This window comes from Salarias fasciatus, chromosome 13, assembly GCF_902148845.1.
Source record: "Salarias fasciatus chromosome 13, fSalaFa1.1, whole genome shotgun sequence".
NCBI classification, from domain to species: Eukaryota; Metazoa; Chordata; class Actinopteri; order Blenniiformes; family Blenniidae; genus Salarias; species Salarias fasciatus.
The window spans coordinates 5,938,064-5,950,319 of NC_043757.1; the positions used below are offsets into that span (position 1 = coordinate 5,938,064).

Sequence of the window (12,256 nt, forward strand, 5' to 3'; positions counted from 1 at the left end):
CTCCTCCTCCTCCTCCTCCTCCTCCTCCTCCTCCTCCTCCACTGGAATCATACAGAGCCAGTTTGTGGCCACCGATGTTTTTCAGTCTTTGTCAAACGTGTTTAGCAGAGTTTTGTTGTCGTTCCCTTTCGCCACAGACAGCAGATCTGAGTTACTTCAGGACACGGAGCCACATTCAGGACATCAGACAAAACGGCTGCGATAAACACATGATCCATTCGGAATGAAATACGTCAAAGTGCAATGTTTGTAAAGTCTGTTTCCCTCAGAGGGAACACGGGAAATGATCTGTTCTTTTCTTGCAGGTGGGAATCACTGAACAGACACTCAGACTTCAACAACAGATCGGTTATATCTGCCCACACCCTCTGACCGTCATGCAGTGTTTGGACAGATCTGAAGATCATTTAATGCCCACAAAGTTCGTTTCTATTTGCTAATGAAACACAGAACTGACACAGAATATTAGAAATAAAATGAAATATTTTTAGGACAAAGCAGGATTTAAAGAAGGGATGCACTGACACCACTTTTATAAAGGATGACTTTGAGCACTAACCTTCAGCTACTGGCCGGGACTGAGTACCAATATGAGTGTTTTCATTGCAGTTCAGTCTCAGATCGCAAATCAAGTGGGGAGACAGTTTCTGAGTATTTATATGATGTGCTGGTGGATCGTAACCATATTGCGATACAACTTTGAAATACAAAAAGAAGAAACAGGTTCAGACATGAAAAATGCTTGATGTGAGAGTTTCCGGAAGGGGCCTGAAACCTGCGGCTCTGGAGCCACAGGTGGCTCTTCAGTTCCTCTCTATTGGCTCTTTGAAGCTTTCTGAAAATTACATGTCGAATGATTGTCATTTTCATCCAGGTACTATTTTTTTATTTTCATTTTATTTTAATTTATTGCCATATCTGGTTTATTTTCAAAAGGATTGTCCTTGTTAAAGGAGCTAAAATTGCTATTAAAAAGGGGCTAGAAGTAACTAGAAAAGAGTAAAAAGCAGGAATGGCTCAAAAAAAAAAAAAAGTAGTCAAAATGTTTGAAACCAGGCTGAATTCGTTTCTCAGATCTTGGTTCTCATGTTGGTTCAGTCTTCCGGCTTCTTGTGTTTGGGCTCTGAAAAGTGGAAATGAGCCAGACTGTGGTGTGGGAGGAGACGTCCCGTTAGACATTATCTACTGGCTTCAGGAAGCGGATCGCTGAAACGGTCTGACAGGCGGTGGACAGTCCAGTCCTGCTCCGGTGATTTTTCTGCAGGATCCTTCAGATTTAAAACGTCCAATCTCAGCGATGATGGTGAACTGACTGAACAGCTCAAAAACAAGTTGACCTTTTGCCAGCAGGGGTTAAAAACAGTCTTCTGCTCTTACCTGTTTGAATGCAGTTTTCAACAAACAAACTCTTCCTCTTGTTCCTGATTCTTCGTTTTTGCATTTTGAACCTTGACCTGATTACAAAACAGGAATCAGGTTATTTTTTCCCTGGTTTTAAGACTCAGAGGTAAATCAGAAGTAATCGCACTGAGCTGAAGCATGGAGAGCAGTGTTTGAGTTGCATGTGTTCATTACCGAGCTGTAATAAGGATCAAGTAAGCAGATTGAGAGACAAAAAGTTCAGAAACTGACACTTTCACTTCACTTTCCTTTCTTTCTCAGCTCTTTCAGTGGTGACTTTTTTCCCCTACAATGTGTTCTACATGTGTTCCTGGTTCCCTCTAACAGGGTTTCCAGGTAAATAAATAAGTGACTCTGACCTGATTTCAACTCATTATGACCATAAAGGATGTGATTGCAAAAGAAATCTTGGCAGTCAGGTCAGAATATCAGCAGGGAATTTGGTCTCACAGTCACATCTCTGCCGCACAGACCCTCCCACTTCACCTCCATCAAATATTTACAGATCATTCCCATAGATCTGATTGAATGTGACACACCTTCGTTGTTCTTTGACCTTCCAAAGCAGTGACAGAAGAAAATGTCACATAAAGCAGAGCCAGAACCGGGACCATCTTCCCACACTGGGTGACAGCCGCAGGCCGTCTTGCCGTCGCGCTGCCGTCCCACCACTGACCCAGACTGGCGGGTTCGGTTTCACACGCCCACTGGGGCAGGATCACAAAATGAGGATCTCTGTCATCCTTCGTGAGCCCGTTGTCACTTGACATCACAGGACTCCCTGCTGAAAACCACAGCGACGCCTCTGCACGGGCCTTTCTGCACAAACCGCCCCCTCACAGGCTTCTACTACAGGCTGATCTGACGTCTGTTAGTGTCACTGAACGTTCAGAAGGGGAGTGCAGGAGCAGCAGGATACGACGCAGTGTGGCTAAGATTATGAGCAAGAAAGCAGATCTTGACGAAATTAGTTGCTCCCTGAGCTGTTGTATCACGTTGCTACAGTAGTGTGAGCACAGAAACCTTTAATGCATTTTAGTTAAGCACTTGTCTTCAGACCTGTGATGAAGCTCCTCAAGTGGCATTTACTGCAACTGGCTGCAGTTTTGACCAATTTTCTTTCGTTTTCTTTTTTACTTACAATTGACAATGTCATCCCAAGGGTCTGATTGGATCCTTTAACACGTGCAGATTTTAACCTCTGCCCTCTATGCTTGACAATTTCACTTAACAATCTGTTGATGCAAGTTGGAACTCTGTTCAGGTTTTGAAACCGGTGTTGATGTTTCTTTTCAGTTACACTTCTGAGTTGATTTAAATCGAGTAAACTTGTGCTGTATGCTGTCCTGCCTCCATCCAACCTTCTTAACCTCTGCAATGGCCTGAAGGAGGGAATTTCCATCTCTTCTGTGGGAGCACAGGTTCTAAAGTGAAAGGAGGATGATTAGCACCACCTGCTGGACACAAAGGAGAAGTGCACTTTTTAAATAATTGCAGAAAAAGAATAATGAAGTCAAAGAGAATGAAATTAAGGATAAGAAAGTGAAAGAGAATAAGACTAAGAATAGGAATAAGAAATTAAAACACCAGTCATCTCTGGTGAACTGCAGCACCGTTTTTGTTGGACAAAATGGGGAAGTTAAATTGAGTATTTAAATGTTAAAACATAATAATGTTTGATCCAAATCTCTACTAAAACCCTATCAATGAATTCAGGATAATTAAATCAAACTAAAACAACAGCTATTTTTTAAGGACTCTACGAAGCAAACGCCCTGATAAGCGCTACTCTGATTCTGATTGGCTCAGCATGAGAGCACATAACCAATCATAGCTCAACAAAAAGATTGACAGTTAGTTCTATCCAATCAGGGATCAGATGAGGCGGCCCTTCCATTTTACCGTAGTAGGAATCACAAACCCGAGGAAAGGGGTCGGCGAGGCCTTCGGCTGCGGAGTTTCTAACTTTGTAAATCATATATTTCCTCCAAATGGATTCACAGCCCCCACTGAAGCCGTGGGAAAGGAGGATTCCGGGCGCTATGGGTGCTCCCGTAAATTACAGGTAAAGGAACTTTAACCTGTACCTGTCCCTTGTTTACTCGGTGCAGAAGGCTAGCGGTTATTGCTAATGCTAACGTTAGCAACAGGAGCGATACTGTTTGAAGACAAAAAGTCACACGACGATGCAATTCATCATCCATTTATCACACGCGGCATTTCACAGTCTTATTTGTTCGTGACAGCGACTTTAATGCATTGTTCGTGGCTCTTTTTCCTGCAGTAGGCCTCGTGTCGACCTTTGCTCCCAGAAAGTGCTTTCATCATTTACCTGATGTTAAAACCACACTGGGTTAAAGATGAAGCAACTCCTGAATGGTTGATCCAACCTGTTTATATAATTCCGTGTTGTGAAGAAAGTATCGCTGTCCTGTCCCTGCCTCCATCCCCTGTCTCTCTAGTGTTTAACAAATTGTTAGTTCTACTGTACGTACAAGACAATGGAATCGAAAGTCTGTCTCGCTTTCCCTTCTATGGTATACACATCTATCAAACAGGACAGGAAAAAAATGTTGAGAATATAGACAAAATCTGGTAAACATGGGTTAGTATGTGTACATAAACACGTGGTCCTTCATGAAAGAAAACAGTTTAGCCATCATTGCTCTCTCTCTCTTACCATCATGATTGTATTTGAATATCATTGTTAGTTTTAACAGCTGACATTTGAGAAACTCCTTATCAAGAGAAACTGGCGTTAAAGTCACACTGGTAATTTAAATGTATCCTCTTTATGAAACAGGTCTGCAGACTTCGCCCCCTCAGTTGCCCCCTCCACCTCGGCCGGCCCTCCTGTCCTGACCCGGGTGGTTCCTCCTGTTCCCCCCCGTCCAGTGCAGCCGTCCTACCGTCCAACCTACAGCTCGTTCCCCTCCACCTACAGCCCCTATGGGGGCTCCATCTACGGTGGCTACGGCGGCTACAGCCCCTACAGCTTCGGCAGCGGTGGCTACGGCGTGGGACGCTACAACCGCCTGCCCCACGCCGAGGACGTGGCCCCCAGCCGCTTCGTGCAGCAGGCGGAAGAGAGCAGCCGCGGCGCCTTCGAGTCCATCGAGAGCATCGTCAACACCTTCGCGTCCGTCAGCATGATGCTGGACGCCACGTTTTCAGCCGTGTACAACAGTTTCCGCGCAGTGCTGGACGTGGCCAACCAGTTCACGCGGCTGCGCGCCCACCTCACCCACGTCCTGTCGGCCTTCACTTTGGTGCGCATGCTGCGCTACCTCTACAGGCGGTTGCAGAGGCTCCTGGGACGGGGGTCGGAGATTGAGGACTTGTGGGCCGACAGCACTCAGGACGCCCTGGTGAGCCCCTCCGGAGGGCACAGCACAGGCACGAGCAATCCAGGCGTGAAGTCCTGGCCTATTTTTCTGTTTTTCTCTGTTGTCCTGGGAGGACCTTACCTCATCTGGAAACTGCTGAGCTCCAGCCAAGTCGCTGAAGAAAACAGTAAGACTTACGCTCAATTATTCCTGAAAGCATTGTGTAGATTTTGAGGAACATATCAGTGAAACTTGTTTGTTTGTGCAGATACTGACTGGGCCAGTGGGGAGGACGACCATGTGGTGGCCAGAGCAGAGTACAACTTCACAGCTGCCTCTGAGGAGGAGATTTCTCTGCAGGCTGGAGACATGCTCAACCTCGCTCCTAAAGGTGTGAGCTCTTACACAACACTCCACACTTTTCAAAGTCTTGAGTATTTTTGTTTTGATGTGGGGTCGACTTCAGGTGAGCACTTGTGTGCCGACAATACGCTCAATTCCACTGACTCTAAACTGTAATAATTGAACTCACTCAGCTTGATGTCTCATTGCAGAAGGTTATTTCACATTGAGACGATCATTATTATGACACCCTCCCTCTCCCCAACCGCTTTTTGACCCCGTTCACATGAAAACATTTGAAAAGGCATCGTCTTTGTGTTTGCAACATTCTGCAAATGACCTCAAAACAACCTGGTTCTCATGTGAGGCCACTAGTGGGTGCTGCTGTTCTTCTCATGAAACCACACCCTGCACAGAGAACATTAAGAATGGTGCAGATCAAGTTGGATTCCTATCCCATGGTGACTCTCATCTATAAAACTACCAAGTTGCAGGATGATATGTACATATGGGAGTCATGACACTGAGACCGCTGTTATTGCTATTGTCCATTTATTCACATGTGCAGAAGAGCTACAGCTGCGTTACAGCAGTGTTTCTGCTGTCTACACCGAGCTGGTGCGTTTCCACTTTGTTCTGAAACTGAATTGGAGCATTTTCATTTTCACGGTTTAACCGCTGCCGTCTGATCCCCCTAAACACAAGTCTCGGAAGGAGAGATCATAGATAATGCACATGGTTTAATATTTGTGACTAGAAATCCTGTAGTGTGTCACGCTCAGTTACGGTGGCCCTGAGGTGCAAAACACAACGGCAAATGAGAAAACACAACACAAAAAGAGAAAACACAACGCCAAATCAGAAAACACAACACAAAAAGAGAAAACACAACGGCAAATCAGAAAACACAACACAAAAAGAAAAAACACAACGCCAAATCAGAAAACACAACACAAAAAGAGAAAACACAACGCCAAATCAGAAAACACAACACAAAAAGACAAAACACAACGCCAAATCAGAAAACACAACGGCAAATCAGAAAACACAACCCAAAAAGAGAAACACAACGCCAAATCAGAAAACACAACACAAAAAGAGAAAACACAACGGCAAATCAGAAAACACAACCCAAAAAGAGAAAACACAACGGCAAATCAGAAAACACAACACAAAAAGACAAAACACAACGCCAAATCAGAAAACACAACACAAAAAGACAAAACACAACGGCAAAAGAGAAAACGGAAATCGGGTGACATCAGTCTTCTTCTTCTAATGATTTCCGGCAGGCTGTAAGCTTGTTTAGCGCAATGCTGCCCCTTCAGGTTAAGTAGTGAGTGACATCAGTCGTCGCTGATTGGACGAAAGAACTGGTCCGTCCTTTGAACCGGAAAGAGTCACAGTTCGCCACTAATCCAATGCTTCGGATCCTTAAGATGCAGTAAAAAACGCCAGTTTTTTTTAATAAAATGCCGTAAAAAACGTGCGTTTTAAATCAGCTTGACGCGCGATTTTTACGTCGTTTTATAAGATGTTAATGAGCTCTGCCCTCTGAAAAACACAGCCAATAAGTCTAATTTTTCTGAAGCCAATCAGCAGAGAGCGCAGCGACCAAAACAATGGATCCAAGACATTGCCAGCTCCTCTGCTAGAATAAATGACTGAAATTCAGAGGGTTAAAATATCGATTTGCACGAATTATAATCACCATGGCTGAAAACGCTGTGCTGAAAACGTGTGGGTAGTACAAAAAAACAAAACAACCCTTGATCATCACATTTTCAAAATGTATTAAGTCCATATCTGTACATACTTCCATATATTATAGCTCCAGTTATATTTTAGTAGTAGTAGTGTTATATTTTAGATCTGTTGTACATCAAGTTCAATGTTTTCTTCTTTTTGATTTCGATTACTTATTCTTTATTTGCAAATGTCCTCATTTATTTGCACCAGTTTGTTCTACGAGCCTCCATAACTAAATGTCTTCATGGTGAGATAAATAGTCTATTCTGTTCTTTATGAGGCACAGATCTGCTCATAACTGGGTAAAATTCATATTTTTTTTTTTCTGACAGACAAAACAGTTTGCTGTTAAAGGTTTAGTTTCAAACCAGTCTTAGGAATTGTGCAGAGACTAGATGCTTGTCAACATGAGGCCAGCTCAGAAGAGTTGGTTGATGACAGGAGAATTGTTTTATAAGGCTGTACTTAGTGACAGTGTTGTTTAAAGCTGTAACAGGCTAATATTAAATCAGTACTGGCTTCTCCCTACATGTAGATGATACTGGCTCCACCTTACCTTTCGCTCTTCAACTGCAGTCTGAAGTGTGTTTCCATAAAGCACCCTGTTACTGTAACGTGTCGCAGTGCAGAATTGTCTGGATTGAAGTTCATGATAATCACCACGTAAAATATTCAAAACACCACCCTGTACATCCCTTACAAATTGAGTTATTTCATTTCCATTCAGCACCACTACTTAGAAAGAAATGCCAAATGCAAAAACACTGCTGTGCTTGTGTTGAGCAAGAACCAGTGAATTCAGACACATATGGGCGTGAAAACGGTTTTTATTGGAAAGGACATCGACACCACTAGTTGTTGAGTTACTCCTGTGGGTTCTCGGGGTCTGGACCTGCAGAGAGACCCGCTGCAGGGACATCTGAAGGCCTGGCTCTGCTGCTGCTGAGAGGCCAAATCAGCCTGATTCAGCCTCACTGCCCTGCTTCATCTTCAAGGAACTGCAGGTTCAGACGCCGCTCCTCCTGCTGCTCCTCCTGATGGACATGCCGTTCATCACGCTGCAGCTCCCAGCTCACCTAAAGCCTGAATTTCTCTCAGGGGCTCCGTCAGGTCTGGTTGGTCCTCCAGCCTCCTCCTGGGTAAAAAGCAAAGGGGGAAATAGAGCAGTTCAGCAAGACACTGCCACCCACACCCTGCCTCCACCCATCAGACCCTGTGGTGCAGCTGGTGGAGACGATTTTGGACAGTAACATTGCTGGATGTAATTCCCAGGGTGTAATTGCAGAGTGTGGCCTATCAGCTGACTGCTCTGCACTTCTGTAATGGATTCAATATGATCTATTGTCGTTTGTCCAGCAGTTTTTGCTACTTCACCAGTTTGTGTTCACTGTAACACTGGACGAGAGACAGCTGTTCAGCGTAAACATCCACAGTTCAGAGCAACTGGAGCTGCAGAAACAGCAGCATGGATTTATTTCAGTACTCTGCATCAATAGTACTGCACACTGGGCCCTGTATCCAGCTGGAGCAGCAGTGGTGAACGTATCAATGTGATACTTGATAGAATTCTACTTGATAGAATACCAGTATAGATGCTGAATCGTTTCCTGCATTATCTACAGCATGAACAAGGCTGCTGCTCACCTCCCAGCTGCTGAGGCTTCATAACACAGGAGAGTCCGGCTGGAGGTGGATGCTCCATCCTGACGACGCTACATCTCTCTCCTCCACCCCTGGGCCCAGAGGAGGAGGACTCCTGTCCTCCTGCAGAAACGTTCCACAAACCACATGCAACACCACAATGCTACATGGCTGGGTGCAAAGCTATCTAGCTTAGCCGTGTGCTAATGCTAACCAGCTAGCGCGCTGCGTGGATACACTTTTAAGACAAAAACCTCAGATTTCAGTGGTGGATAACGGCATGGTAACACTGGTGGTTGTACAGTTCAGAGTCTTAAAACTTACCATCAGCTCCATCTCAGGCGCAGTCCACACAGCCTCTCCTCCGTTTCTTGCATTTTGCTCGGTGCTGACCGGGTCTGGAGCCGATAGAGAGCAGCCGCTCGGAGATGACAGTGTTTTTTCCCTTTTTTCCCCCCATTTGCGGTGATTTTCCCCCCCTTTTTTCCATTTCTAACGGCACCGTTCGGTTCCGTTGAACCTCCTCTGCAGTGATGGAAAGCAGCCGCTGCTCCTCCGGGGAAGACCGGTGTTCAGTAGACTTTTTGGAAAGGTTTGCGTTGCTGTCGCGGTGAGACCGGTGGAACAGATCGTCACAGATGGCTGGCTGCTTCGCGGGCTAGAACGCCGCATATCCGATCCGAACTGAGCAGACCTGAACCGTACCGAAACTGTGGAAAAGGGGCTTCAGTGGCGAACTGTGACTCTTTCCGGTTCAAAGGACGGACCAGTTCTTTCGTCCAATCAGCGACGACTGATGTCACCCACTACTTAACCTGAAGGGGCAGCATTGCGCTAAACAAGCGTACAGCCTGCCGGAAATCATTAGAAGAAGAAGACTGATGTCACCCGATTTCCGTTTTCTCTTTTGCCGTTGTGTTTTCTCTTTTTGTGTTGTGTTTTCTGATTTGCCGTTGTGTTTTCTCTTTTTGTGTTGTGTTTTCTGATTTGGTGTTGTGTTTTCTCTTTTTGTGTTGTGTTTTCTGATTTGCCGTTGTGTTTCTCTTTTTGGGTTGTGTTTTCTGATTTGGCGTTGTGTTTTCTCTTTTTGGGTTGTGTTTTCTGATTTGGCGTTGTGTTTTCTCTTTTTGTGTTGTGTTTTCTGATTTGCCGTTGTGTTTTCTGATTTGCCGTTGTGTTTTGTCTTTTTGTGTTGTGTTTAATGATTTGCCGTTGTGTTTTCTCTTTTTGTGTTGTGTTTTCTGATTTGGCGTTGTGTTTTGTCTTTTTGTGTTGTGTTTTCTTATTTGCATTCGTGTTTTCTCATTTGCCGTTGTGTTTTGCACCCGTTGTGTTTTGCACCTCAGGGCCACCGTACTCAGTGCCAGCTTGTCCATGCCCTAGTGAAAATCCTTGCACTCCCCCCCCCCCCCCCCCCCCCCCCCCCGGGTTGACTGGACAGCTCAGACTCACCAAGTTGTTGCTGGGTTTTGCTTATAAAACCCCTGCCTCAGCTGTCAGATACCCCTTTCACACTGGCCAAAAAACCCGTTTAAACCTGCTAATTACCCGGCTCCTCATGGCAGTGTGAAAGTGTTCACTCGGCATTAGACCCGGGTTTTTCAACCCTGCAATCGACGCGGGTTTTTAGCGGGTCGCTACTACCGGCTTTTTACTGGGAGGGGCGAAAGGGAGTGTGAAAGGCAGACGCGAGTCGACGCGGTAACTTACGTGATGACGTCGACGCAGCGTGGCTACGTTAGCGCGCTAGTTGTTGTTTCTGGACACAGCGTGAGATTTCCTTCATCAAGATGACCCAGTATTGGCAAGATAGCGAGACCAGAGAGCTGCTCTGGATCCGTGGGGAAGAGGCGATTCGTCTACAGGTAACGGGGACTGTGTTCCGCTGCATTGTTTACTTTCGCTTTGCTCCGTCGCGCTGATGATGTCATCAACGCGGGACACTATCAGCGCGGGAAGACGCAGCGACGTGGCTCGCCAGCAGGCGGTTAGACGCGGGTCTGCATGCAGTGTGAAAGAACACAAAAGGCGATTATTAGCGGGTTGAAAACACGGGTCGACCCGCTAGTTGCAGTGTGAAAGGGGTAAGAGAGTCAAAAACTGGGGCTCTATTTCTCAAAGTGGCCAAAGTGAGTCATTGATCCTCAATAATTGAATTGCTCCTGGTTGTATTTCCTCGATCCCAACCGCCAAACTTTTAAATCATTCGTCTCAGGCATCCTGATTTTTTTAAAATCACCATAAGCAAAAAATGAGACCGCTTATTTCAAAAGGATGACAGGAACAGTAACAGCTGTAGCAGGACTATGGTTATTGGATGAATTATTAGAATGTGGCTAATCAGCAGCCATGGAACAACCCCGCAGCAGCAGATGACCTTCTGAACCTTGTGTTTCTTGTGTGTTCAGAACAACAGCCCCGGGTTCGCGGCTGGCTGCTGGCCAGCTCCAACGGTCAGACCACCGGGCTCGTGCCGGCCAACTACGTCAAAGTCCTCGGGAAGAGGCGAGGTCGGAGGCACGCGGAGGCCGAGATGCTCGCCCAGGAGCGCCGAGCTCACGCAGAGCTCTCCCAGAATGCGTCGGCAGCACAGCCACATTCTGAATCGGCGCCGAGTTTCGCCCCGGACCTCAGTGTGATGTCCACGGAGGAGCTGCTGGAGTCGACGTACAGAGAGACGTCGGAGTCTGCGGGGGTGGGAGCATCCAGCTCCAGCACAGTGCTGAACATCCCAGACAAGATGGACCTGTGATGGTGTGTGTGTGTATGGAGGGCTTTGACTTAGTCCATACCTGTTAAAGTGTATCTCTGGAGGTCAACTAACAGTCAGAACTAGGAATTCAATAAAAAACCACCGAACACGAGGATCTTGTTGTCTGAACGGTTTCCATAGACAGGCTCACTCTTTGTTTTCGTCATTTTCTGTTAGTCGGTGCTCGTACAAGAGCGATCATATCTTCAAGTCGTTTCTATGTGGACAATAACAAGGTGGCGTTTTCTTTTCTTTGTCCTCTTTCAGAGGCTGCTTGACCTTCTGCATTGTTTTCTCTGTAAAGCTCATGCGGTTGGCTGTGTTTAGGAGGCCGGGCCAGTTTTGCACAGTTGCTTGGTCAGAAAGAAATGTAATTTGTAAATATTTATTATAATTATTTTGAAAATAAATAGTTTAAAAAAAAAAGACTCTCCCTTTGTTTTGGTGGTGATTGGGAAACACAGATGGGGCCTTCTGTCCATCTTTTGCATCACAATTGTCATTCATTCATTCATTCATTGATGTGTGACTCTGGCAGAACGGACGGGAAGGTTCAGTGTTCAGATCACGTTAGGGTCGAGGTGCGTGCGATGTATACCGTCTGCGTGATAAATTTTAATTTACATCATCTCGAAGAAGGCGGCGAACGAGTCCTGTTCTCTCCCCGCTCCGGTCCAGGCTGCTGCAAACAGGAAGAGGACTGTTGCAGATGTTTTTCAGCGGGTATTCCAGGTGATTGCTCGCTTGTCAGCTGATTTTCAGGATGAACATCTGTCGAGGTCTGTCCGGGATGCACAGCTGTGGCCAGGATCGCCCCGGTCCAGAAGTTTTGCTGAAGGTAAATGGGGCACTTAGTTACCAATATGATTTGTCACTGATTTGCTGCACACTTGTATCTCAGAGGAAAGAAAATCTGAACGTTTCTCCATTTAGTTGAGTTCAACAGTGAGTCTCTTGCATGCATATCTTAAAAGAAATTAAACGAGGGCTGGTGTTCTGAAACATTTTGTCCGTCCGTAGATTTCTTGGTGAGGAAACAGAATTT

At 45.7% G+C, this 12,256-nt stretch overlaps 1 protein-coding gene across 1 annotated transcript; it reads left to right on the top strand.

Moving 5' to 3' along the window:
- Window positions 1–3,321: 3,321 nt before the first annotated feature.
- LOC115398877 (peroxisomal membrane protein PEX13-like) lies at window positions 3,322–11,625 on the top strand. The gene is made up of 4 exons (XM_030105874.1): window positions 3,322–3,466; window positions 4,205–4,914; window positions 4,996–5,118; window positions 10,868–11,625. The coding sequence occupies exons 1-4, from the start codon at window positions 3,393–3,395 to the stop codon at window positions 11,209–11,211; spliced, it is 1,251 nt and encodes a 416-aa protein (XP_029961734.1). The 5' UTR covers window positions 3,322–3,392; the 3' UTR covers window positions 11,212–11,625.
- Window positions 11,626–12,256: the final 631 nt, after the last annotated feature.

What these genes read in the sequence shown, in the direction of transcription:
- LOC115398877 (XM_030105874.1), top strand. Translation starts at nt 3,393, where the DNA reads ATGGATTCACAGCCCCCACTGAAGCCGTGGGAAAGGAGGATTCCGGGC. An exon ending in CCAAGTCGCTGAAGAAAACA is followed by an intron (nt 4,915 to 4,995) that starts GTAAGACTTACG and finishes TTGTTTGTGCAG; the next exon opens with ATACTGACTGGGCCAGTGGG. An exon ending in GCTCAACCTCGCTCCTAAAG is followed by an intron (nt 5,119 to 10,867) that starts GTGTGAGCTCTT and finishes TTGTGTGTTCAG; the next exon opens with AACAACAGCCCCGGGTTCGC.